The following is a 25,000-nucleotide window of genomic DNA, read 5'->3' as shown; positions in this document are numbered from 1 at the left end:
TTTTATGGAAACTTACAGTGGTAAAATATAGCAGTGTTGAACAAAGGAGGCAGGCGATCATTTTCAAAAGTAGGCGTCAGAATTTGGGAAATAAATTAATGATAACTAATTGTCATTTTGATAAATCAAACAACAAACAGATGAAATACATATATATGAACTGCGGTTATGAAACGTATATGTGCACGATCCTTCGCAGTAAAGCACTATTTAAGCATAGTTAGTAGAGGGGACTGGTTAGGAAGGTCGGTGAACTTCAAAAGAGGAGGTTATTGTTCGATTTTTTAGAAATCACGTGACCAATACCGTGCACAGCACAGGATTCAACTGAGATGTGGCGCCGGTTGTCACTTGAGTACGGTACGCTGTCTTGTGTTCTTTTCGGTGTTATTATGATAAAAAAAAAAAAACAGTTGTAAATCGTAATAAAGCTACTCTAGATTAAGTTTAAAATGCCTGGCGATAATTGTTCCGTGGTTGGCTGTGGATCGTGCAGGCGATCAAAAGGTATAGGCATTTGGAAACTTCCCGCTCCGAGGAACGAAGTATACAAAAAGTGGAGAGCAGACTGGCTGAATGAACTCACAAAATCAAGAGAAGTAGACAAAGATTTCCAGAAACAAATTGACAGCGATAGAGTCTTTACATGCGAGAAGCATTTCGCTCTTGATGATATAGAAATTGGTAAGTATTCAGACTAAAGCTTGTGTGTGTATGGTGCTTACCAGTATGGAATGTAGGATTTTTGTGCGCGGCACAGCACAACCGAAGGTGTATGTGTAGTTAGTAGTTAGTAGAGGGGATTATAAACATCAGATGTGTGTTTATAACTTGGAACTGACGATGTTTACTTTTGTGTTCCGTGATGGCAACACATGTCTTGTACTAACCAAAGCTCTTCCGCCTTTCTTACTGATAGATAAATTATTTAACTTTGCTTTTAGTCGTGTCTTCAAAGATGACCAAGAAAAGACCGAAGTTTGGTTCTCTACCGACTCTAAATATGCCCCAAAAAAGCCACCAAAAGGAAAAGCTAGCGCCACGAAGACTGCTATCGATCGTGAAGGACTTGCCTGAAACCAAAAGAAAGAATGCTTGTTATAGTAACTTTGTAGAACTTTGCAAACGAGTTCATCCTTTGAAAACCCTCAGTGACTGGTCAGTTCAAGAGTTAAATGACAGAATATTGCTGAGAAAGATAAAAAACACCTTTTTGTTGCCAGAAGTTGAAATCATGATAGATGACAGTTTGGGATACACAATTTCAATTTTTGGATGGCTCATACCTGAAGACCATGAACTGTATTCTAGATATTTAAGATCAGTCAGTAATATCACAGTTTCTGACCTTGTGAAAGATGTTGAAAGCCACTCCATATGTCCTGGAGTAATTCCACATGAACTATCCAATGCTGTAATACCCCACATCATCCCGAAATCTGTCGATCCACTATTCGACGATAGTTCATTTCCACACCAGTAGTATTGGAGAATGAGAGGATGTGAAATTTTAACAGAGGATGAGGGCCAGCAGTGTGCTGGTTGCTATGGATATTCACATGAGTCTCGGCTAAAAGAAAGGGCCAAGCAGAACAAACTAGCTAAGCCAGCGCATCTCAATACCCCAGTGTCTAAGACATCTCCAGAACGATTAAAACTGACTTTGCAGATGCAAAGATTGAAATGTGCAACCCTTGAAAAGAAACTTCAAGAAATGAAACTTGAAATCGAGAAATCAAGTGTTGAGATTGATCATGAACTCAGTAAAGACATGACTGATATACTTGGTCAGGCAGAGATCACACCATTCATGAGCCTATTTTGGCAACAACAAAAGAAACTCCACAACAGCACATCAAATGGTGTAAGATATCACCCAATGATAATTCGTTATTGTTTGTCATTGGCAGCCAAATCACCATCTTGCTACGAGGAAATAAGAAAAAGTGGGATACTAGTACTGCCAAGCCAAAGAACACTGCGGGATTATAGAAACTTTATTAGACCCAAAAGGGGCTTTCATGAGAATGTGATTGAAGAACTGAAAGCATTAACAGACAAGTACTTTGATGTGCAACGATATGTTGTCTTGCTATTTGACGAAATGAAAATCATGTCAAATCTTGTTTTTGATAAGGTCACAGGCGAATTGATTGGATATGTGGATCTTGGTGACCCTGATGTCAACTTTGGAGCTCTGGAAAAACTTGATGAGGTTGCAACTCATGCTCTTGCTTTCCTCATCAGAGGTGTTTGTACAGAGTTGAAGTTCTGCTTGGCCCACTTTTCTACCAATGGAGCTACTTCTGCCCAGATAATGCCATTGTTCTGGGAGGCTGTTGCTATTTTGGAGTTAACCTGTAACCTCTGGGTTATTGCTTCTACTTCAGATGGAGCCACACCAAATAGAAGATTCTACCGAATGCATAAGAGTCTTGATGGAAATGCTGACAAGGATGTGTGCTATCGCACAATCAATTTGTTTGCACCACAGAGGTTTATATACTTCTTCTCAGATGCCCCTCATCTTGTAAAGACCACAAGAAACTGTCTGTATCATTCTGGATCTGGTACTTGTACCAGGTATGAGTTTACAAAACAATTTCAAGATAAAAAGCAAAAGGAATTTTACTGTGCAGGTGGAGAGCTGTTGGCCTTTGCTGTCCCAGTAACAATAGGGGCAGCAGTTACGTCCAACAGCCAATAGAATGGTTATGATCAGGGCCCAGTTGTTCAAAGGCCGATTAGCTCTAACCCAGGGTTAAATTTTAATCCAGGTTTCTAAATTTCTCTAATCAAAAGCCATTTTGGGATAATTTAAATTGCCAAATGGGCAATCTTATATCCGTAACTGTCATTGGGACAGCAAAGGACAGCAGCTGTCCATCTACACACAAGAAATCCCATCTGCTTATTATCTTGCATTTATATATGTTTTACATTTTGTTGTTAATAACTCCTTATATGATATTGTAAGTTGGCAATGATTTGCTGCATACATATTAATGTTGACTGATTATTGTTTCCAGGTATATGTGGAATGATGGTCACTACTTATTATGGCAGCACATCACCCAAATCTTTTATCAAGATGCAGAGAATGGCTTGAAGTTGCTTCCTAGAATTACATATGAACATGTTAAGCTGAATTCGTACTCCAGCATGCGTGTCAGCCTGGCAGCTCAAGTGCTAAGTGCATCAATGGCAGCTGTTTTAAGATCATTTGGCCCTCCTGGTACAGCAGGTACAGCGAAGCTTTGTGAAATGTTTGACTCTTTCTTTGATTGCTTAAATGTACGCAGTAAAATTGAACATCAGAGGAAGAGAAAACCTTTCCTTGCTCCTTACACATCCACTGATGATCCAAGATTCCCTTGGCTTGAAGATGAGTTCCTTGGATATCTTAAGCAGTGGAAAGAATGCACACTCAACCGACCTGGGAATTTCACAGCCAATGCCAGAAATAGAATGTTTATATCTTGGCAGACATACGAGGGTCTACAGATTACATCCTATTCAGTTGTGGAAGCAACCAAGTTTCTTCTTAATGAGGGTGTTGAATATGTCTTAACTGAAAGATTCTGTCAAGATCCCATAGAAGAATATTTTTGCAGTCAAAGAAAACATGGAAGAAGATGTGACAATCCAGACATCAGAATGTTTGGGTACAATGACAACAACATTCGAGTACAGCGATCTATATCATGCCAGTCTGGCAATACCAGGGGAAGGAAAGACAAAAGCAAGGCATGGGTCAATGTGACTGATGACCCTCTTCCCAAAAGAAAAAAACAGTGAGATTTTTAGAGAGTGATTGTCATATGACTGTGAAAAAATAGGCAAACTAATTGATAGTCTGTAGAAAAAATAAGCCCATTTTTTTCTTTTATCTTTGAATTTCAACTTTTACAAACTGATTGGTCTATTTTCTCATGCCTATAATATTATGGAAATCACACTGTCTAAATGCATTGATTCTGATTTAAAGCCACAGCTACAGGAGTACTTCTCAGATCGAAACAAAGAGTAAACACACAAGTAGTACTGAACCTGTTCTTTACTTAATAGATAAAGATTTTGTCTTTCTTATCATGTTTCTAATGTTCTTTTCGTGCATTTTTGCACCAAAGAGTTTATAGTTTCTAACTGAAATTTTTTTTGATCCACGTATAAGGCCCCCCCCCCCCGAGCTTATAAGCCCTGAGCTTATAGGCAGAGAAATATGGTATGTATGTTGAAGTTGTCCTAAATAATAAATGATAATTACTAAAAGCAATTCAGTCTAATCTTGCCTTAGTTCCTGTGGAGGGTCTAATGATGTCTTTGCAAAGTGCTTTTGATTTCAGCTGTTTTAGTTTTATCTTGTGTTTCTGTATTATGTCCTTTGCAAAAGAAAATGAGCAAACTTTTACTTCTGTTTCATAGCAGAAGGGTCTTCTAATTTCCCAGCCTTAAGTACAGACATGCTTGCTCAGTTTCTAATAATTTCTTTACAATTGCATGCTTGTTGTAAAGCTTGTGGAGTACAGAACCTCCAATGTACTGTAGTCCAGCTTTTTCTTTATCGGACAGTTTAGTCAATGAAACACACGTATGACTTGCAAGTAATTTCTCTTCAGCACTATGTGCAAGCATGCTGTCAGCAACCTTAGTTGAAAGTAGGGTAGCAGCATTCCTTGATAATCCTTCAAAATGCTTCGCAGAATGCAAAGCAATATTTGATTAAAAAGCAGCATAAAATCTCTCAACGTTTCCAGAGTTGACTAAACGGTTATATAAGTTCTGAATTTCAAAGAATTCTGATGTTATGTTGCAGTTGTAGGACTTGATTCTTTTTTCAGCTGTGGGTACATTTTGCAGTCGCACAATTTTAATTTGGCTTTCTCGACAACCTTGAATAAGTTTCGACTGTTAAATAGCTCTGTCGTTTCCCTTGGTCTTCCCTTTCGATAACTTTGTGCTTTACAGTTATGTGGCGTTTCAGTCCACTCTTGCTCTTGCATTTCTTGTGGCAATGTTGACATACAATGCTTTCGAGTTGAACCTGTCATCGGTGCAAACAAAAAGTTCGCGTTGATAGCGTTTAGTTAAGAGTTAGCTTTCATTTATAAAAATAAGGATACAATCCAAACACAATCAACAAAGTGGTCAATAATAATAAAATTGCTGATTAAGATAAGTATTTCGCACTTAGTTCGCAATAAAAAGACGGTTTCAAGCTTGAGCACAAATCAGAATTGATCGAGTGACGGGTGATCTTTTCCTTGCTTACGCTAAAACATTTAATTTTGAGCAGATTTAAACTCTTACTTCATCGGCAGCTTCTTCAAAGTGTTAATCGATTTCCTCTTCATCTAAAATTTCTAAGACAGCGTCGAAATCGTCTCCAAACAAAAATAAATCGATCATGTCAGCCATGTTTATCTTGATGTGTGCACGGTACTGGTCACGTGATGGTACGGTTCAACCTCAAAAGCGAAACAATAGGCCGGCCCTTTGAAGTTAGCCGGCTTTCCAAACCAGTCCCCTCTACTAACTATGATTTAAGCAATAGTGAAAATCAGACCTGAAAAAAATTCAGGCCTGTACGGGATTCGAACCACTGACCTCTGCGATACTAGTGCAGCGCTCTACCAATTGAGCTAACAAGCCAACTGGGACCAGGCCATCAAATTAATTCGACATAAACCCGTAGATGATAAATCAAACAACAAACATATGAAATACATATATATGAACTGCGGTTATGATTCGTCTAACGTTTATACGTTTCATAACCGCAGTTCATATATATATGTATTTCATATGTTTGTTGTTTGATTTATCATCTACGGGTTTATGTCGAATTAATTTGATGGCCTGGTCCCAGTTGGCTTGGTAGAGCGCTGCACTAGTATCGCAGAGGTCAGTGGTTCGAATCCCGTACAGGCCTGAATTTTTTTCAGGTCTGATTTTCACTATTGCTTAAATAGTGCTTTACTGCGAAGGATCGTGCACATATACGTAATTGTCATTTTGTTTTACGTACCTAATTTGTGTTTCATCATTGAAGGAGATTATGGAAACTTAAAATTAAATAGTATAATCGGAGGAACATTCTGGAAACTTACAGTGGTAAAGGAGAGCAGCATCGAACAGAGGAAGTAGGCGATCATTTTCACAATTTGACGTGCGTACGTGCGAGTGGGAATTTGAGAAACAAATAATTGATAACAACTGATTGTCATTTTATTTTACGTAATTAATGTATGTTTTGTAATCGAAGAAGATTATGGAGACATAAAATAAATTAATCGGAGGAACATTCCAGAAACTTATAGTGGGAAAGGATGGCAGTATCTAACAGAGGAAGTGGGCGATCATTTTCAAATGTGGACGTGCGAGTGGGAATTTTGATAACAAATTGTCATTTTGTTTTACGTACTTAATTTCTGTTTTATAATTGAAGGAGATTATTGGAGACATGAAAGTAAGGCGTATAAGAACTGTAACTCATAACAATTCAATTTAGGAATGGTTAAGAAACATGTTCTTTTTACTCTGTTACGGAGTCTATGTTATATATCAGCAGGCTTCTAGTTAATGTCATCTTAATAAACTGTGACAATGTACAGTGTTTGTGATAACTCAGTTATATTTCTAAGAAACACCAGTGATAATTTTTTGGCGGGTTACAATAAGTAGAATCTACTGATATTTAATGTCAGTGGTGTGTGTTGTAATAAGCTAATGATTCTCTTACTGTTGACGCATCTCTTAATTTGTCTGTGTTTGGGATATTAGTCGTGTCTTTTCTTGAACGCTTCGTAATTTGTTCTAGAGACACATTAATTAGTTTCCTTCTTTTCTGTTGGGGTAATAATGAAAAAGATTGTGATTAACACGAACTTCTAACTGGCCATATGATACCATTTATCGTATTGATAGCGAACCATGGAAAAAACTTCACCTACATATATATACATATATTTCTCTTTAAGTGTGATCTGTGCGATACAGATTATGTCGGCTTTACAAGCCGACACCTACATCAACAATAGTTTTTACCTTCATTCCATTGTTTCAGGAATCGTATATATGCGGAAATTTACTCCTGAACTCTAACTTGAAAATGATATGCATATATAGATATGCAAAAGCGCATCTGGATACTTAGGGTCGGTTATTTATCTCTCTTATTCTATTTATCTTAAATGTAGCTGAATCTTTTATCTGGACATTTTATTTCTGTGAACAGTGTCAAGGGGGCCGAAAGCTAGTAGTGGAAGAACATTTATTTAATAAAAACAAACCTGTTACAGAGAATACGTAACGAATATTGCTTGCGTAAAACCGCAGTTTGGGTTAGATCTCATGTGAAAGATTGTAATCGATTTGAAAAAAAAAAAAAAAACGCAGAAAAACCATTCGTTAAGAACCCACACAGATATGCATCCTTGTCGTTAAATTGCTGAAAAAATAATTTAGTGCCGACGTGCTGTCTCGTTTTTGGCGACTTTTCGTTAGTTCAAATATCTATTTACTGTAAATGTCATATTTGGAAGCAAAGCTGAGTCCTCTTGTTCTACAGTTAAGCTATTCTGTTGGTAATAATTAGCGCCCTCAGGCCACTATCACATCATTAAACCAATCATCTCTTTGACGTTTAGTGCTAAAATGTGCGCGCCTGTTTTCAGTTTTGATTGCATTTGGTGCTCTTTTCATTTTTGACAGCTCCTCCCTCATAACGAATAACACCTGTTGCGGTAACACATCGCTTACTTAAAGCTGGAACGTCAAAAAGAAATCATCAAAAACGTCTTTTCAAGAAAGGACCGATTGTTGATTGCTAGGAATCTTCTCAGCCATTTTAACAATGGGGAAACATATAGTTGTTTCCTCTTTTGGTATTTACAGTTTGATTCTAGTGTCCTACCTATCGAATTTCAGTGGAAAGGCAACAAAGTTTGAGCAGTTTGGAGAAGAAAAAAAAAACTCGTTTACAAAACTCCGTTCGGTGTTTTTTAAAGGCAGAGAAAAGTCACCAGATGCCGGAAACTTTCCACCAAAATATGTGGTTCACCACACGGCAGCAAGGAACATTACATCAGCGTCTTCGTTAAACAAAAAAAGAAGCAATTCATTCGGTGAGTAGCTTCCTTCCTCTATAACGCAAGGCAGAAGTTTCTTTTGGCAGCGTTTCTTTTTGATAGGGATTTTAACATTTTTACAATCGAAACTTCTAAGTGATAATCATATCTGTTTAAGTCATTCATCTCTTTGTGTGGAATAGCACATTCGGACACAGATTAATTTTTCTTTTTATTACAAAACAAAAGAAAAAATATGGTTTTTATATAAGAAAATAGAGACGAGTTTTCTTAGCAACGGAATGGCACGGACATTTTAAGAGGAGTTCCCTCGCTTAAATCGATAGAAGGATAAGTCGCTTGTGATTTTTGAGTTTTCCAATTTACCCGGAATAATATTTTAGTCGTAACTAGACGAAGCCTCAGAAAAGTTACTGACATTTGGTTATGACGATATGATAATGTATTTACGTCATCATGTTATGCTCTGTCGTTAAAATTTCTTGTCAATCTTTATTATGATATGTACTCTTAGTGTTCTTGACCTTAAATTGCCGCCAATAGGCGTTCAGAAATGTAGTTAAGATGGTAGATGATTGTTGGACATTTCACTAACTCCCTTCTTTGTATGTATTAGAAAAATATGTTTTGTAGTAAAAGGTGTATATCCATTGCAGGAGACAAAGCAAAAAGAGTGCGCCGACACATCAGTCCTTCGCCAGCAAATGACAGTGCCCCTGATGATGTCGTTGCCGTTTTCTCGGACTTGTTTCTTCCTATCGATGAGCCAACTGTCAGGTCTTCTTGGTATCATTGCCTGCATGGTCAAGTGTACGACATTTACATTCAAGACTGCCGCCTTGGTATCAGTGTGTCTGATTTTGGTAAAAGAATCCTCAGTGTTGAAGTCGAAATATTTCTACCTCCCATATTTGTAAATGAAGTCAACGTACAACGAGTTATTACCGATCAGTTGGGCATCAATGCCACATCAATTATTGACATCTGGATTGGAAATTTTACCACTGATTTCCCATTTGTTCCAGTAACTTTTTACCTCGATCTAAGCTATTTTTCTTTTCAAAGCCTTAAGACTGCAATTGGCTCTCTTGATTTATTTTCCATTATTTCTGTGGCAATCATCAGGGATTTCTATTGTCCTCTAAAAAAGATATTCAGGCCTGATGAATATACAGTTGATGGAGATGAAGTAACCATCACAGCCACTGGAGAGACCTATCAAGAAATTGACTTTTACTCGCCCCAAACTGAATGGATTAATGGGACTTACCTTCCTGTTGGCGTCCTCACAGTCTGCAAACAACCCACTATAAACTGTTCTGGGGTCTTCATTGGATTGACAAAAGACGATTATTCTCTCTCGTCAGAAGGTTCTCTCTATCGAAACACATTCGAAGATTTCATCGAGCCCGGAATATTTCAGGTAATCGATGGGACGGCTTGGGTTTGCGTGAACTATTCTTCAAGTGTACCAAGACATTTTCTTACTGGAACGAAAAAAAATGTGGTTTTAGAGATACTTACATATGTTGGTGTCTCTCTCTCGAGTTTCGGCTTTTTGACAGTCTTAGTGACGTACTCACTTTTTAAACAACTTCGAACTTTTCCCGGAATCAATTTGATGAATCTCTCTCTGGCGTGTTTGTTTGCGAACCTACTTTACCTGTCATCAGCTGCAGCAAGCGGTGCACCGGAGCTCACATGTACAACAATCGCCATTTTAATGCATTACTTCTTCTTAGTGTCCTTCACCTGGACGTCTATCATCGCGTTTGAAACGTGGAGGACATTTTCCTCAATCGAAATCCAGCCTAGTCCTCTGACCAGGAGAGAAAGGTGCCAGCATCTTTCACGAAAAGTTGCAATGGGATGGTTTCCTGCTTTTGTTTTCGTAACGGTGTGTGTAGCTCTTCACCAGTCCCACGCGGTCATTTTTCGTTACGGTGCCACTTCGACCAACCTCTGCTGGATTAAAAACCCAACTGCGATTTTGTTTTGGTTCGTTCTGCCAACAGCTATCGCCATTTCATTCAACGCGGTATTCTTTGTCTTGACCGTGAACGCTATACGGAAAACAAACCATCAAGTGAGAAAGGCAACGTACTATGCAAAGAATCGCATAACGGCGGTAGTGTATGTTAAGATTTTCAGTTTAATGGGCTTCACATGGATTTTTGGCTTTTTGCAATCGGTTCACAGAAGCTTTGCATACCCATTTGTTACACTGACCTCCTTCACGGGACTTTATGTAGCGCTAGCGTTTGTGTTCACGCCAAAAGTGAAGAATTTGTATTGCGCCATGTTGCGGGCTAAAAAAAGAGTGACTTCTGTTACCCCAGATGTAAATAACGGTAATCTGAAAAATGTAAGGTCTAAAAGGTTATAAAAATTTAGATTTATGATCTTATAAAACATTGTAAAGATGGTAGAAATTATTAATTTATTGCCGTGCTTCACATATTGTAGTATCATATAATGAAAAGAAAATTCCTAGTTAAAAAATGTAAAAACTGTTACTTTTAATGAAATAAAGCAAACTGACTATATGTAACATGAGCTCTTTCTCGTCAGTTTGTTATTTCTGTTTAACTATTTTCTTCTATCTCGAGTAATTAAGGATACGAAAAGGTAAACAATAAGTGGACAGAGTGGCGGGTAATAGGTAGTACGGTCCCTGTGTCTAACTCTAGGCGGAACTCATAGGAAAAAATGACAAAATGATCTGCTTCGTTCAAGAAAAGACGAAAATTAAAATCTAACGATCAGACAAGCTCAACAACGACTTTAAAATTATAATTTTCAAGACACTGGTTGGTTCCAAAAGCTGATTTTCAACTCTGGTAAAACCTACTAAGTAATGACCCTCCCACGCCATTAGTCTAGATGCGTCACCCCAATTATTCTAGGGAATATCGGAGGACTTTTCGAAGATATACGATGGTAGTTTTCGTTTACTCTTCTCTTCCATATGAAGCGACATTAAAATTTCAACACAACGTGATCTGATCCTTATGGCTTTCTAATTGTTCGCTGATATTTTTTCAGCGCGCTGAAAATTGATATTCAAATATATGAATAAATCGATGAACAAAGTAGCCTTCGTTTGGCTGGGATGACCCTGTGTTTTTTTTATAATACTTGCTCATTTAAACCTGCAATGTCACCCTAGAGCAAATTTGCGGTTAAGAAAGATCATATTGCATGTTAAAACGGAATACTTATACGATTTCTTCAAGTTTTTGCAGATCTAATTAGAAGTCTCATGAAATATTCCCTTTGTTCTTGTTGGCTGTCAAGACTGCGATGTTTATTGTTTTACGACGCTCGATTAAATAGTGCTATAAGTTTTATTTGTTTTTAGCAATTGTTGACTTTTACCCTGCCAATATATTCGTACAAGGTCTAGAAGTACATAATGCTATTCCGCGAATCTTTTGTTGTAGAGCGTTTTCAAGGCTCGATATTTCAAGTATTTTTAGGTTTGCCTTTTGTTTTATTAAGTCTCGCCTTTTCGCCCCTACGTGCTATTTTGATGAATCTATAGTTTTGATCATTTATTTTTAGTGTGTGCTTGAACTTGGCTCAGCACTTACCGTGCTAGACATTTTAATCCCTTGTTATGGTTGAAGATAACTAGTTTGCTAGGTGGTCATGTTTGAGTTGGTAAAACTGACCTTGAGTTTTACCCACACTGAACATCCTGTTTTGGAAGTTCCCACGGTTAGCTAACCCAAACATGTCTGTGATTTTTGTATTTAATACTGGAGCACTCCTTGCTGAAAGTAGTAGAAATAAGCAGTGGAACAAGAGAGAGAATAAAGAAGAAAATTACAGAGTCTCAGTACCTCTTGTTAATTTGCCAAGCGAGTGGTAAAACCCCTCAACACTTTGTTAACTCCAAGTACGTACACACCATCCGAAAAATTCATCCTTATAAGGCCACTGTTTATATAAAATCGAGCACTTCGGATTGATAAACAGGATAGAAATTTCTGTCTGCTCTCAGCAGATCTTCTCACATCGATTTCATCGCCTTTGCATCTAAAGGAGAGCAGGTAATCTTGTTGCAAACATTTTGAAGATAAATTTGTCGCGGTCCCACAGCTAAAACGAATTTCCATTAAATAAATAGAAACATCATATTAAAGGAATATTTACAAGACTACGGCGGTGCAGATAAAATATGTAAACAATGAGTACGCATTCTGCTGTTTCAATTCCTGTTAACTATAGGAACTATTACGTCTTATTGAAGCCGTTATTTATATTGTCAAGCAAGAACTCATCTGTCTCCAAGTTGCATTGGCGAGAGGGACTCAATAACATGAAAGCATGGAAGCAGCAAAAATAGTCAAGATTTTAATTCTTTTTTCCTATTCCCTTTTTTTAAAATTTAATGCTTACCTCCAATTTTTGATTAAAATATGGAACATTTTTAAATTTCTGTCGGAAATTTGTTTTAAGACTGCCCTGCAGTACAATGTTTTTTCAAGGAAGTGAAAAGGAAAAAATGCACACATAAACGATCATATCTTCTGGCTAAATGAGGGCTGTTGTAGTTATTGAGTTTTACTCTAATATTTGAAAATTATGTAGTCGCTGGAAGGAAAAAAACACTCACACACAACTCAGGGCTAAAAGTATCGGTGCGTGACATATTGAATAGCTCATACTTGGAGGCTCGTCTCCCCCAGTCCTGGAAGCTCGCCAACGTCGCCCCTATTCCTAAGCGGACCCCTGTTTATGACGTTAACAAACACTTGAGACCAATTTCACATACACCTGTCCTTTCCAAGTTGACTGAGGACTTTGTGGTTGATCGTTATGTTAAACGAGCTGTACTCGCTAAGGTTGACCCTCGGCAATTTGGCACTGTTCCCGGTTCAAGCACCACCGAAGCTCTAATTAGCATGACGCATGCCTGGTACAGTGCTACTGACGGTAACGTGGCGTCTGTGAGGGTGATTCTGTTCGATTTTAAAAAAACCTTTGACCTAATCGACCACCAGATTTTGGACAAGAAGCTGAGTGCATATAACATCCCCAATGCTGTCATCTCATGGATTATCGACTTTCTCACCTCGCGCAAACAGCGTGTTAAACTCGGCCACGACTGCTTCTCAGAATGGGGCGCGGTACCAGCGGGGGTTCCTCAGGGTTCAAAACTGGGGCCGTGGCTGTTTATCATCATGATCAACGAGCTGGATGTTCCTGGCATCGATCTCTGGGAGTATGTTGACGATACCACTATTTCGGAGACGATAAGCAAGAACCAAGACAGTCACATTCAAGCTGCTGTTGACACCCTAGCAAGCCGTACGACCGAGAATAAGTTTCAACTAAACGAGACGAAATGCAAAGAACTGCTCATAAACTTTAACACTAACAACCCTACTTCTTTCGATCCAGTTGTTGTTAATGGCAAGCCCATTGATTTAACTACTAGTGCCAAAATACTAGGCCTTGACATCTCTAATGATTTGAAATGGAATTGTCACATTAACTCCATTATTAAGAAAGCTAAAAAGCTCTTGTATTGCTTATCTCAGCTTAAACGCTCTGGTTTTGGTACCCGTGAGTTAATCGTGTTTTTCTGCTCTTGTATTCGTCCGATTACAGAGTATGCATGTCCTGTCTTCCATGACGGCTTCCCCGTGTACCTCTCCAACGAACTAGAAGAAATACAAAAGCGGGCTACGCGCATTATTTTTCCTCTTTGCTCATATAATGAGGCCTTGGCTGAATCAGGCCTGACTAAACTTTCAGATCGCCGCCAGAAACTAGTTGATGAACTATTTAAGAATTTTTTACAGAATGAACAGAACAGCTCCATGAACTTCTTCCTACTCGCAACACATGTACCTTTTACCTAAGAAATATGCGGAGGTTTAAGCCAGTTTTTAAGACGAACAGGTTTCGTAATAGTTTTATTACCTTCAATGCCCTTAAGTCTTGAACGGTTTTATACAACCGTTTTTTTTTTATTTTGAGAACATATATTTAGTGTCCTTATTGCTGTTTTAATACATTTAGTCTATTTAACGTAATTATCAATGTTTGAAACTTGTAAATAATCGTCTAATTCAACTTTTGGTTGCAAATCGGTTATTAATGAACTATCTATCTATCTATCTGAATTGTAAAAGGAAACTCTTATTGATTATAATCTTGGAAAATCCCCCCGATATTCCCCAGAAATAATTGGAGGATATTTAGTGACGCATTAGCAGTAGATTCATCACATGGGAGGGAAAATAAAAGATTGATTGCATGAGAGAACAGAGTCGAATTTTGAAACTAATTGAGGAGAGGCTGGCAAAGGGTTTAAGTGTGACGCCTGATTAAGGCCAAAAGTGATACGTGACGTGTGAATCTTACAGATTGGTGAGCGTGAATCGTGAACCAGCGTGAAGCGTGACCTGCTTCATGAAATAAACGTGACCAATGAATGTTTTAATTCAGTTCGTAAACACCACCAGATTTCCTTGAAACCTGACACACAAGAAGCGAAATTTGAAGTGTTTTCTTTTAAACAGCCGCGCACGTTTTTCCCTTTTCAATCAAGCAGATAATTTTGTCGTAGTATGTACTTCGCTTGCTTGGAGTTGGACCATAGTATCACGCTACCTCTCACTCGTTTCTTTTTTACCTTCCCTTTTCTATACGCTTGTCTTAAACAGTCAAATACAAAAAAAAAAGTATTTAAAAAAGACATTTGGAAAACAAAAGAAAAGGAGCCTGAGAAAATAAAGTCAGTTTACTTTATCATCTTCATCTTTATTCATCTTCATCTTTATTCATCTTCAGGAACAGCTTTTTGCATTTTCAAACTACAACAATTTCATTTCAAAAGAAAAAAAGGCGACCATATGTTACCATCTGTGAAGGCCTGACAGCATGAATTATGGCAGCGAATTTCTAATTTCTACCGGGCCTTCACTATGTTTTCGTATTAAGATAATATATCGGACTGTTTGTAGTCTTTTTACCTTCTATGTATAGGTGCGCAGTTATTTACTACTGGGGTAACACGACTCACCCTTTTATAGGTGCACAACAAGTCGCGATATAAACTCTTGATTCTTGGCGTAAACAAAAACGCAAGCGCTACATACAGTCCCGTGAAAGCGGTAAACATTACAAATGGGTATGAAAAACTGCTGTGAATGGGTTGCAAAATACCAAAAATCCATGTGAAGCCCATTAAAATTAATATTTTAAAGAACACTGCCGCTGTTGTGCGATTTTTTGCATGGTATGTTGCTTCTCTCACTTGATGGTTTGTTTTCCAAATAGCTATCACAGTTAAGACAAAGAATACTATGTTGAACAATATGGTGAAAGCTATTGGCAGAACAAACGTGAACAATATCGCAATTGGCTTGTTTATCCAGCAGAAGTTGGTCGAAGTAGCACCGTAACGAAAAGTTAGCGGCTGGGATTGGTGAAATACTGCACACACTGCGACGAAAACCGCAGCGGGAAGCCATCCCACGGCAATTCTTCGCAGTAAAAAATGACGTTTCTCTCTCTTGGTCAGATTTCTACGCTGGATGCTAATTGTGGAAAAAGTCCTCCACGTTTCAAACGCGATAATGGACATCCAGGTGAAGGACACCAGAAAGAAATAGTGCATTAACATAGCGATCACTGCGCATATGAGCTTCGGTGCACCGCTTGCTGCAGCTGCTGACAGGTACAATAAGTCTGCAAACAAATACGCCAGTGAGAAATTCATCAAATTGACTCCGGGTAAAGTTCGAAGCTGTCTAAAAAGTGAATAAGTCACCAAGACTAACAGAAAACTGAAACTCGAGACGGAAAGACCAACGTACGTTAGTATCTGTAAAGCCATTTTTTTTGTGAAGACAGTTGGGTGCTTTAGTACACTTGAAGAATAATTCACGCAGACACAAGCCGTTTCGCCTATTAACTGAAATCGTTCAGGAGCTATGACCTCTTCCGATGCGATTCTAGATAAAGAACCTTTTGATGAGACAATATATTCCCCTGTAATTAATCCAATGAAGATCCCAGAACAGTTTATTGTGGGTTGTTTGCAGACTGTAAGGACTCCTGTGGGAATGTAAGACCCATTCGTTAATTTGGTTTTGTAGGAGTAAAAGTCAATTTCTCTATACGTCTCTCCGGTAGCTGTGATGGTTACCACATCTCCATTAACTTTATATTCAGCGGGTTGGAAAATCTTTCTAAGAGGACAATAAAAGTCCGTGATGATTGCTTCATGAATAGCGAAAGTTGTAACATTACATGAAGTAGGAAGAGAGCGGATTGCAGTCTTGAGGCTTTGAAAAGAAAAGCGCCTTAAATCGAGGTTAAAAACTGCTGAAACATATAGGGACTCACAAAAAATATTTCCAATCCTGATGTCAGAAAGGAATGTGTTATTGATGCCCATCTGGTTGGTAATTGTTTGTTTTATGAGGTCCTCAGTTATATTCGATGAAAGCAAAATTTTGATATAAACTTTAACACGAAGGATTCTTTTACCAAAGTCAGACGCATGTATACCAAGGCGATAGCATTGATTACAAATGTCGTACACGTGAACATGCGGGCAAAAGTACCATTTAGAATTGTCGAAGATAGTAGGCATCACATGTATCCTCCATTTCCTTCTAGAGATATTGAATATGCTTTTATTTGCTGGTGAAAGACTGATGTTTAAGCAATCTCTTTCGTCTCCTGCAATAGAACGAAGACTTTGTCTGTAATACAGAGAGTCAAGGGACTTAAGTGTAGTGATAAAATATCTTATATTATGCATGCCAATGGAAATATCTACGATGTTAGCGATGTTTTTCGACGCTTGTTGGTTAAAATTCAAGGCGCAAAACACAAATAATCATGTTAAAGCTTGATATTAAAAAAAGAATTAACAATTGAGCATGATGTCATGATGTCATCATGCTATCATAATCAAATGTAAATGTTTCTGAGGCTTGTCTTTACTTCGATGAATAACTACAATTAGGCATTTTCCCACTAAATATCACACCAAATTTTTTTCAGATGCATTAGAAAACGTAGAAATTATCGGTGGCAGAATCGTTTATCTGCAACCTTAAGAGTTTTCTCAAGAAAGGTTTTTCTAATTTTCATCGGACAATCGAGTCAAACGAGAAGACTCCTCGGTAGATTTTAGATTTCCGTTGTTAATGATAGAAGAGAGTTTTTCGTAGTCTTATAACATCTAAAACAGACTGACGAATGACTTTTTTTAATTTTTAATTTATTAGATTCGCCGACAGGCAGGGACACCGCAACAGCTTGCGCCAATTACTGCGGGCCCAGTAAACCCACACATCCCACCCCAGGGGAAGGACATCTACCACACAGTAACCTCGTGCGTGGGAAATTAACGTCTCCTACCCCTAACCCTGCAGGAGACGTGGCCTACGGTTTATTCTTCCTTATCCGAGAAGACTAGAATATCTATCCATTTCTTGATATTATAGAAAGGTAGCAAATTCTCCTCAGTCATTTTAAGACCCTGAGTTTTGGTCCGCCTCGGGCTGGAACCCTCGACCTCCCACACAACAGTCCGGCGCTCCACCAATTGAGCCAACCAGGAGGCGGTTAGACGATCAGAATTAATCTAGAAGTTTCAACTGTAAAACCTTATCTAGGAGCCTCATCAAATAAACTTCAAATATAAAGGCTCTGAAATAAATTTCGCTCTGCTTAATCTTTTATCGAGGTTTTGTGATAATGGAAGAATTATTTAATACCGAACACTCACCGAATAAATTGCTTCCTCCTTCGATTGACCAGGGCAAAAGGGTTGTGTTCCTTATTCGCATGAGGCAGTTACATTTTGAAACTTCTCTGGAAATATTGCTAACTTGTCTGGTAATCGGAAAATTTGCGGGCTTTCCACTACAATTCCACAACCAGCACACTAGAATCACGCAATAAATAACAGAACAGGAATTGATCGTATGTCTCTTCATCGTTAGAGTTTTTAGAGGTTTCTGAGGAATTTCTTTTCTGTTCTTGCCAAAAATACGTGATGTGTTATCGCTTCAAGTGATACTTGCGACAAAAGATGGGTTAGTATGACCAATAACTGTGGAAACTACACCAATAGCACTGAAGATTGATCCAAGCTGAAAGCAGGCGTTCTCCTTTTAGCACCAGAGGCGAAATTAAATGACGCAGCTCATTGCCTTTGTGATAACTTAACTGCAGAACAGCTATACTCAGCTTTGCTTTAATATAGAAAATTTTCATTAGCGAGACGACATTTCGTCTCTTAACTTTACCGCAATTTAATGGCACGGAGACAGTTCAGTGTAGGATCCAAGAAAATGTTTACCAACCATTGTCTTTCAAATGAATTAAAGCATTTCTCTATTTACTAAAGGTTTCATATTTCATACCATTTGTAACAGGGGATTCATAACAGTTGCCCCTTTGCAAATAAAGGAAGCGTTCGCTTTCCTTTGCCCTTTATAATTGTTCTACGTAAATTACAGTATCAATCAGGTTCTAAACCAACCTCGGAACTAAAAATTTTATCTTGCAGAATTTCTTTAAAAGCGCTTATTTCTATTTCAATGCTTTATGTGATATTTTCCTTTCTTCTTGTTGGCTGTCAAGACTCTTGTGTCTATTGTTTTACGACACTCGATCGTATAGTGTTCCCAGGTTTTAGTTGATTGCAATTATTGACTTTTGACTCCGCCAATTCATTCCTATAAGAGATATAGACAATTCAATGGATCTTCGTTAATTCTGAATGGATACCGTGGAATACAATCGTCACAACGAGAGAACAGTTTCATAGAATCAATTTTGATAAGGCTCATTAAGTCGACAGACAATGCTTCCATACTTTCATCCCCCAATTGCAACCTGGGAAACCAGGTGGCAGGAGAGTTTTTGTTTGATATCAATAACAGCACTTATACGCAGGAGCGCCTAGGGGAAATTGAAATCGAGAATTAAGCAGGTTTTTTCCCATTTCTTGTAAACTATACTGCTTGTTACCTAGATAGCCTTGTGCAGGACAGAGATTGGTTTATCAAAAATGCCCTCAACGGGATGACCTGCTTTCTTTCAGATGCAAAGACGGTGATGTGGATGTCAAAACGAGGATAATCCGTTTTTTCCTTCATCTGTTTAAAACTGATAAAAATAACGAAGGTTCATCAAGTTTTGTCACATAATTATCATGTGTCAATGCAGGCCGAGATACGCGGTTTTCGGCCCATGACAAGATCTAATGTGGATATATCAACAAAGTTGAAATGGTAAATTGGCCACGGTAACCATTACAAAAGCTGACGTTTCGAGCGTTAGCCCTTTGTCGGAGCGAATGACAAGATCTGATTGGTTTTGAGAGCGGACAGAATTATAGGATATAAACTATGATATAGTCTGGGTAGATGAAGCTACTTTATTTATTAATTGTATTCTTATCTTTGAAAATTGATTTGCAAGCAGGAAAATCCTCATGCAAACACATTATGGAAAACAAGCAGTTTTTACTGTACCTTGATGACCTGTGATGAAATCTTCAGCAAGACTTAAAAACCTTGTTGATTAAATTTTGATGAGGGCTTTAGACTTGCAAACGAGAGAGTATCATTCAGAACCAAAGAACCAATCAGATTTAGGTAAACATACAGAAAGGACTTCCCCTCGTACCTGAGTTAAATGATTATAAATCGCTGAAGATCTACATATAGGAAGTTATTAAACTTCTCAGTTCGCGGCAGTTTCTGTTTCTAATGGGGTTCAAAAGAATCATCATACTTGTGTTTTTTCAGTTTGTCATCCATCTCAGCGCTTTGGCTTTGGCCGATGGAGGATGTAGCACTAATTGTTCAGAGTACTTTTTGACCCAAGAGAATAGGAGACTTATGGGATTTGTAATGCAACGTTTTGAGTCTCAAAGTTTGTTATCATGCAGTTTGTCATGCTTGCAGCAATCATGGTGTACCTCTATAAACTTCAAGTTGATTTCATTGGATGGCAAGGGGATCTGTGAGTTGAATAAATCGGATTTTGATAGTGACACAGGGAGCAAACTTTATGCTGTGCCAGGAATCACTTTCTCAAAGCTCTTAAAGGTAATCTAAAAATGTATGAAAGGATAACAATTCATTAATGAAGGGGTAAGTTTCTAAATAAACCGAAAACCGAAACCAGAAATGCCCAATTGGTTTCGGATCCTCGACTGAACTTACATTTTTTGTGTTTTTCATGCTTACAAAATATGTTCAACAGCTCTTTTCATCAAATTGCGAGGCGCATGTTTTAGCCACAGCCTCACAAAAACATCAGGGAATGTTTGGAAAGAAGAAAAGCTGTTTAAATATTTCATGGTTAACCATTGCTTTTGCAGCTTTGCTGAGTTTACAAAGCCTAACAAATAAGAACTATGCTCAAAAAGTCTTGTGTAAAAAACAACAAATTAGCTATCTGTTAGCTTTGTTCTGTCAGAAAATCTGTCCTCAATAACTAATTCTCGAATACATCAACACTTGCTTCGCAACGGGGGTATAAGCTTACACTTCAAGGGTATTTTTTAATCTTATTTTCGTAAATCAGCTAAAATACAGGACAGTAAAGCTCATACAGAAATCCGGCATATTCGGAATCAATCTGTGTGCACTGAAATAGTTTCCACTATTCCTACATGAGCAATCAAAAAAGTGCTTACCTTACATGAACTTAATCAATTTTATAAGTATGCTACAGAAATCACCCTAATTTGTACATGTTAATTTGGTTTTACCAACTGAGTCGATAATGTGAGTTGGCCATTGTAAAAAGTGCAAGAAGATGACGGTAGCTTTAGAGTCTCTCTGCACTGGCCAATTTAAATTACCCATTCAGGTGAGAAATTCAAATTTTCTTGTAATAGCCCCCACGGCACAGTACCGCAGTTTCCTTAGAAACTTATCCCATTCATTAGTTTGTGCATGTAATAGTTTCATGACTGTGATTACCTTTTGTGCTTCCCGTACCAATTACAATTTTAAAGAATTTTCTCGTAGGTATCGAAAAAGACAAAAATGAAACACATTTGTAATAGAATCTCACACATCAAAGTTCTTTCACTAGATCTTGCAAATGTGACTGATTTATGCAAGTTGATTAAACAGCTTTCATTTGGTTGCGACACGAAAGAAATCTTCAACGTTTCCTCGAATATTCAAATACATCAGTTTTTATAATTCCTTAGTTTGTCACTTTTCCTAAACTATCCATTCAAAGATCCGTTTTTGTTTTTATTTTTGGTGGGTTTTTTCAACATCAATTAGTTTTTTTTATCTTTTTTTTTTCATTGCCTGCTTTACTTTATTTAACTATAGGATACCGGTTAATAATCCTTATAAAAGAAGACAAACCAATAAAAAAAGAGAAAAATCGAGATGTAATTTGTCATCACCCCTTGCCCCGTACATCTTTCTTAATTTAAAGCTGAATTTCAAACTCTTCTGTATACATCAAATTTTAATGCTTCTTGGAACATAAACCTTAAACTAGGGACTAAAATTGTTACAAATATTGGTCACTCCACCATGTATTGATGGCTATCAAATGACTCGCTTGCAGGACTCGGCTGACAAAGGAGCTACTGGTAAACCAACGAGACCGAAAGAAAGTAAGTGATTGGTCACTATCTCTTATGTGACAGGGTTCTCTCGTACTCTGTGCAAAGATAGAATTCAATTTACATCAGGGGTGTTTGCCTTCATAACTGCACCTTTCAAAAACAATTTGGCGAGGTAGAAATCCTATTTTATCCTTATAGGCCTTATTGTGAACATAAATCATAAATTATACATACTGGTATTCTCGCACGGCAATTTTGCACGGACGGTGGTGAATATCTGTTGAAGATCAGGGCAATGCAATTTTCATGTTCGTAGTAGGCGTATATGTGGGGATAGGGGAACTATCAGAAGAGGTATTGGGGGTTACATACATATATACAAACATATACTTCATTTAACCTCGAGTTTAGAGTAGCAAAAGATAGGCTAGTATCTTCGAGTTGTTGTATCTTCGATGGATTGTGCCACAGAAGGCTTCAAATCATCCCCCCCGAGTTAGAGGAAATTCCTCAACTATGCTACTTTTTTAAGACTGCTTTGCTGATCCAAACAGTTTGCAACATGTGCAACGTTGGACTCTGGCAATAGCCTAACTCTCTTTAGACTTCTCTGCAGCTGTCAGAGCATTCCTACAGTAGTCTACAAGAGTTCAGATTTTTTTCTTTGTTTCACGCTCGAGACGGATAACATCTTTCTTTGTATCACTTCCGAACTTGCAATAAACCGATTAACTTCACTTATCTCATAAATTGTTGCTTATTTACCTGAAGGAACATAGTCAGTCTTCCGTTACTTCAAGTTTGTACAGATTTCCAGACCGCTTGAAATGAATTTGTGGGCATTAAAACTGTCCAGTTGTGCAGTTTTATCAGGCATTTCGAATGATCGTAATGATACAATGAATGCTACCATTATTTTTGCCACTGTGTTAATTTTCATGGCTTTGCTCTACCACTCACCACATCATCGTCCTCGCTATTTCAGCCAAATCCAACATGTCAGCTTTCAAATGATGTAGACTTTGGCCGTTTATTTTCCTTTTGTTTGTCACTTGTCGCAGATATTACTCTTCGTTTCCAATGCGAAGGTCTCATGGATTTGTTTGCTGATGGCTTACCCATTGGCAGGCACAACAATGCTGATCCAAGAAGCCCCACAAAATTTGTCATTTCAGGAAATACACGTGTTCTTTCAGTGATTTCTAGGTCACAAATAAGACGTGGCGGGATTCTCGGCTCTCTTAGCAACGGACTGATAACAAATTCAAGCTGGAAATGCATGGACGATCCGTATCCGGGATGCAAATGGATGACACCGGATTTTGACGACCGAATGTGGCCAGCAGCCAAGGAGATAGTATTTCATCGGCCACGTCCTACTAAAGTTCCTGGTATAGCCCAGGGTGCCAAGTGGATATGGATAGCAAAAGGACCCGGACCTGTTCAAGCGCACCCACCACGGCATGTTACCGTCTACTGCAGACTGAAAATGCCATAAACTATCGTAACGGTTAATAGTATTGTGGGTAATACATATTTTTTTCTGAGTCAAATTTCGATTTGAACCAAGAGTTGCCTTATTTGGTTGGTAGCGCTCCTCTGTTTAGAAACTGAAACATTTTCTTCTGTCTTTTTACCTCTTAGAGTGACAAGCATCTGATCCATAATTTATTCAAAGAGTATCACCCCTAAATCAAACATTAAGATCATGAAAATAGCGGGAGATTATCGCAAACCCAAGAAGCTCTTGATTGTTAGACACATTATATTTGCAAGTACGATAGGAAATATAGGTAACATTTTGGAGAACTAGCATCAATCATGAAAATAGCAGGAGATTATCGCAAACCCGAGAAGCTCTTGATTGTTAGACACATTATATTTGCAAGTACGATAGGAAATATAGGTAACATTTTGGAGAACTAGCATCAATCATGAAAATAGCAGGAGATTATCGCAAACCCGAGAAGCTCTTGATTGTTAGACACATTATATTTGCAAGTACGATAGGAAATATAGGTAACATTTTGGAGAACTAGCATCAATCATGAAAATAGCAGGAGATTATCGCAAACCCGAGAAGCTCTTGATTGTTAGACACATTATATTTGCAAGTACGATAGGAAATATAGGTAACATTTTGGAGAACTAGCATCAATCATGAAAATAGCAGTAATAGCAATAGTTAGACACATTATATTTGCAAGTACCATAGGAAATATATAGATAACATTCTGGGCTGGGTTGTTCAAAGATGGATTAAGATAACCCAGGGTTAGTGTGAAATTTGATTTTAGATCTGAAAGCTTCATACGAAAATTCAGTGTAATTCCATTTGTCTAAAATTTGATGATCGATTGTTCTAAAAAGAATTGGGAAAATCATTCCAAAACTGCTTTTGAACAGAGAAATATAGAAACCGGGATTGAAATTTAACCCTGGGTTATCACTAATTGACCTTTGAACAACTGGGCGCTGGAGAACTATCATATTAATGTTAGGGCGAAATGCGTTAATAGAGGGATAAAATCTTGAAATGACTGCCTCCTTAACGGAGAGTAAGTTATTTTAGCATGAACTGTAGATAGCAAAATTTCATCCAATGTATGTTATATTCTAGTTCGTAATTAAGTGGAGTTCTATTTTAAGGAGAATAAAGCATATAAGCGCTGACGTAGATTATAAAATAGCGTGATCAAAACCCTCTATATTTACCCAATTATTATTTGATTTCAAACCAGAGTTACGTCCGTTTAGGCATTTTGGCCAAAAGTAACCGTTTAGGTTTTCAACCATGAGTGGCCAACAGTGCAAATTTGGCCACTGCAGGCCGTTTTGGCATTGTCGCCACCAGTGGCCATTTTGTTATTTTGGCAATCGATGGCCAATTTGGCATTTTGGCCACAAGTAGCTGTTTAGGCATTTCGGTCACAAGTGGCTGTTTCGGCATTTTGCCCACTGGTGGCCGTTCTGCCCTTTCTTCCACTAGTGGCCGTTTTGGCATTTTGGCTGTTTAGGCATTTCGGTCACAAGTGGTTGTTTCGGCATTTTTCCCACTAGTGGGCGTCTAAGCATTTTGCCCACTAGTGGCCGTTTTGCCATTTCTTCCACTAGTGGCCGTTTTGGCATTTTGGCCACTTTTCTAGTGGCCGTTTAGGCATTTTGAACACTAGTGACAGTTTAGGCATTTTGGCCATTAGTGGCCGTTTTGGTATTTTGGTAGGTACCTGCGCTGGGTTAAAATGTCTTAGTGATCATTTGGGGAATGTAACTGTTATGAGTTCAACTTTTCTTCAGTTTGTTTATTCAGTAGTTTCAC

The 25,000-nt window shown here is 38.0% G+C and overlaps 3 protein-coding genes, 1 long non-coding RNA gene and 1 pseudogene across 6 annotated transcripts; 3 read left to right on the top strand and 2 right to left on the bottom strand.

Moving 5' to 3' along the window:
• Window positions 1-214: 214 nt before the first annotated feature.
• LOC148721120 (uncharacterized) lies at window positions 215-4,276 on the top strand (annotated as a pseudogene). The gene is made up of 3 exons (XR_015993102.1): window positions 215-684; window positions 945-2,583; window positions 3,030-4,276. The product of XR_015993102.1 is annotated as an uncharacterized LOC148721120 (transcript).
• Window positions 3,855-5,548, bottom strand: LOC148721119 (uncharacterized). The gene is made up of 2 exons (XR_015993103.1): window positions 5,311-5,548; window positions 3,855-5,044 (listed from the first exon to the last, which is right to left on the bottom strand). It is a non-coding gene; the product is annotated as an uncharacterized LOC148721119 (long non-coding RNA).
• Window positions 5,549-7,727: 2,179 nt separating this feature from the next.
• LOC111321216 (uncharacterized) lies at window positions 7,728-10,641 on the top strand. Its single transcript, XM_088738236.1, has 2 exons — window positions 7,728-8,126; window positions 8,747-10,641. Exons 1-2 carry the CDS (start codon window positions 7,856-7,858, stop codon window positions 10,474-10,476), a joined length of 2,001 nt encoding a protein of 666 aa, XP_088594362.1. The 5' UTR covers window positions 7,728-7,855; the 3' UTR covers window positions 10,477-10,641.
• Window positions 10,642-14,846: 4,205 nt separating this feature from the next.
• On the bottom strand, window positions 14,847-18,414 carry LOC111319336 (uncharacterized). Its single transcript, XM_088738237.1, has 2 exons — window positions 17,854-18,414; window positions 14,847-16,796 (listed from the first exon to the last, which is right to left on the bottom strand). Exons 1-2 carry the CDS (start codon window positions 18,062-18,064, stop codon window positions 15,076-15,078), a joined length of 1,932 nt encoding a protein of 643 aa, XP_088594363.1. The 5' UTR covers window positions 18,065-18,414; the 3' UTR covers window positions 14,847-15,075.
• Window positions 18,415-18,820: 406 nt separating this feature from the next.
• Window positions 18,821-24,354, top strand: LOC111321200 (uncharacterized). Of its 2 annotated transcripts, none has more exons than XM_022924021.2 (3): window positions 18,821-20,188; window positions 21,681-21,729; window positions 22,878-24,354. In XM_022924021.2, exons 1-3 carry the CDS (start codon window positions 19,847-19,849, stop codon window positions 23,177-23,179), a joined length of 693 nt encoding a protein of 230 aa, XP_022779756.1. In that variant the 5' UTR covers window positions 18,821-19,846; the 3' UTR covers window positions 23,180-24,354. The 2 variants fall into 2 exon arrangements, with proteins under 2 accessions (XP_022779756.1, XP_022779754.1); XM_022924019.2 differs by having other exon boundaries at window positions 22,743-24,354.
• The last annotated feature ends 646 nt before the right edge of the window (window positions 24,355-25,000 follow it).

This window comes from Stylophora pistillata, chromosome 11, assembly GCF_964205215.1.
Source record: "Stylophora pistillata chromosome 11, jaStyPist1.2, whole genome shotgun sequence".
Classification (NCBI taxonomy): domain Eukaryota; kingdom Metazoa; phylum Cnidaria; class Anthozoa; order Scleractinia; family Pocilloporidae; genus Stylophora; species Stylophora pistillata.
This window is presented reverse-complemented; position numbering and strand designations above follow the sequence as displayed.

Excerpts from the sequence above, each read along its gene's own strand:
- LOC111321216 (XM_088738236.1), top strand. The coding sequence starts at position 7,856 with ATGGGGAAACATATAGTTGTTTCCTCTTTTGGTATTTACAGTTTGATT. Across the intron at positions 8,127-8,746 it reads AAAAAGAAGCAATTCATTCG|GAGACAAAGCAAAAAGAGTG; the intron begins GTGAGTAGCTTC and ends TATCCATTGCAG.
- LOC111319336 (XM_088738237.1), bottom strand. The coding sequence starts at position 18,064 with ATGAAGAGACATACGATCAATTCCTGTTCTGTTATTTATTGCGTGATT. Across the intron at positions 16,797-17,853 it reads AGGAGGAAGCAATTTATTCG|GAGACGAAAGAGATTGCTTA; the intron begins GTGAGTGTTCGG and ends GTTCTATTGCAG.
- LOC111321200 (XM_022924019.2), top strand. The coding sequence starts at position 19,847 with ATGGGGTTCAAAAGAATCATCATACTTGTGTTTTTTCAGTTTGTCATC. Across the intron at positions 20,189-21,680 it reads CTTTCTCAAAGCTCTTAAAG|GACTCGGCTGACAAAGGAGC; the intron begins GTAATCTAAAAA and ends ACTCGCTTGCAG. Across the intron at positions 21,730-22,742 it reads ACCAACGAGACCGAAAGAAA|ATATTACTCTTCGTTTCCAA; the intron begins GTAAGTGATTGG and ends CACTTGTCGCAG.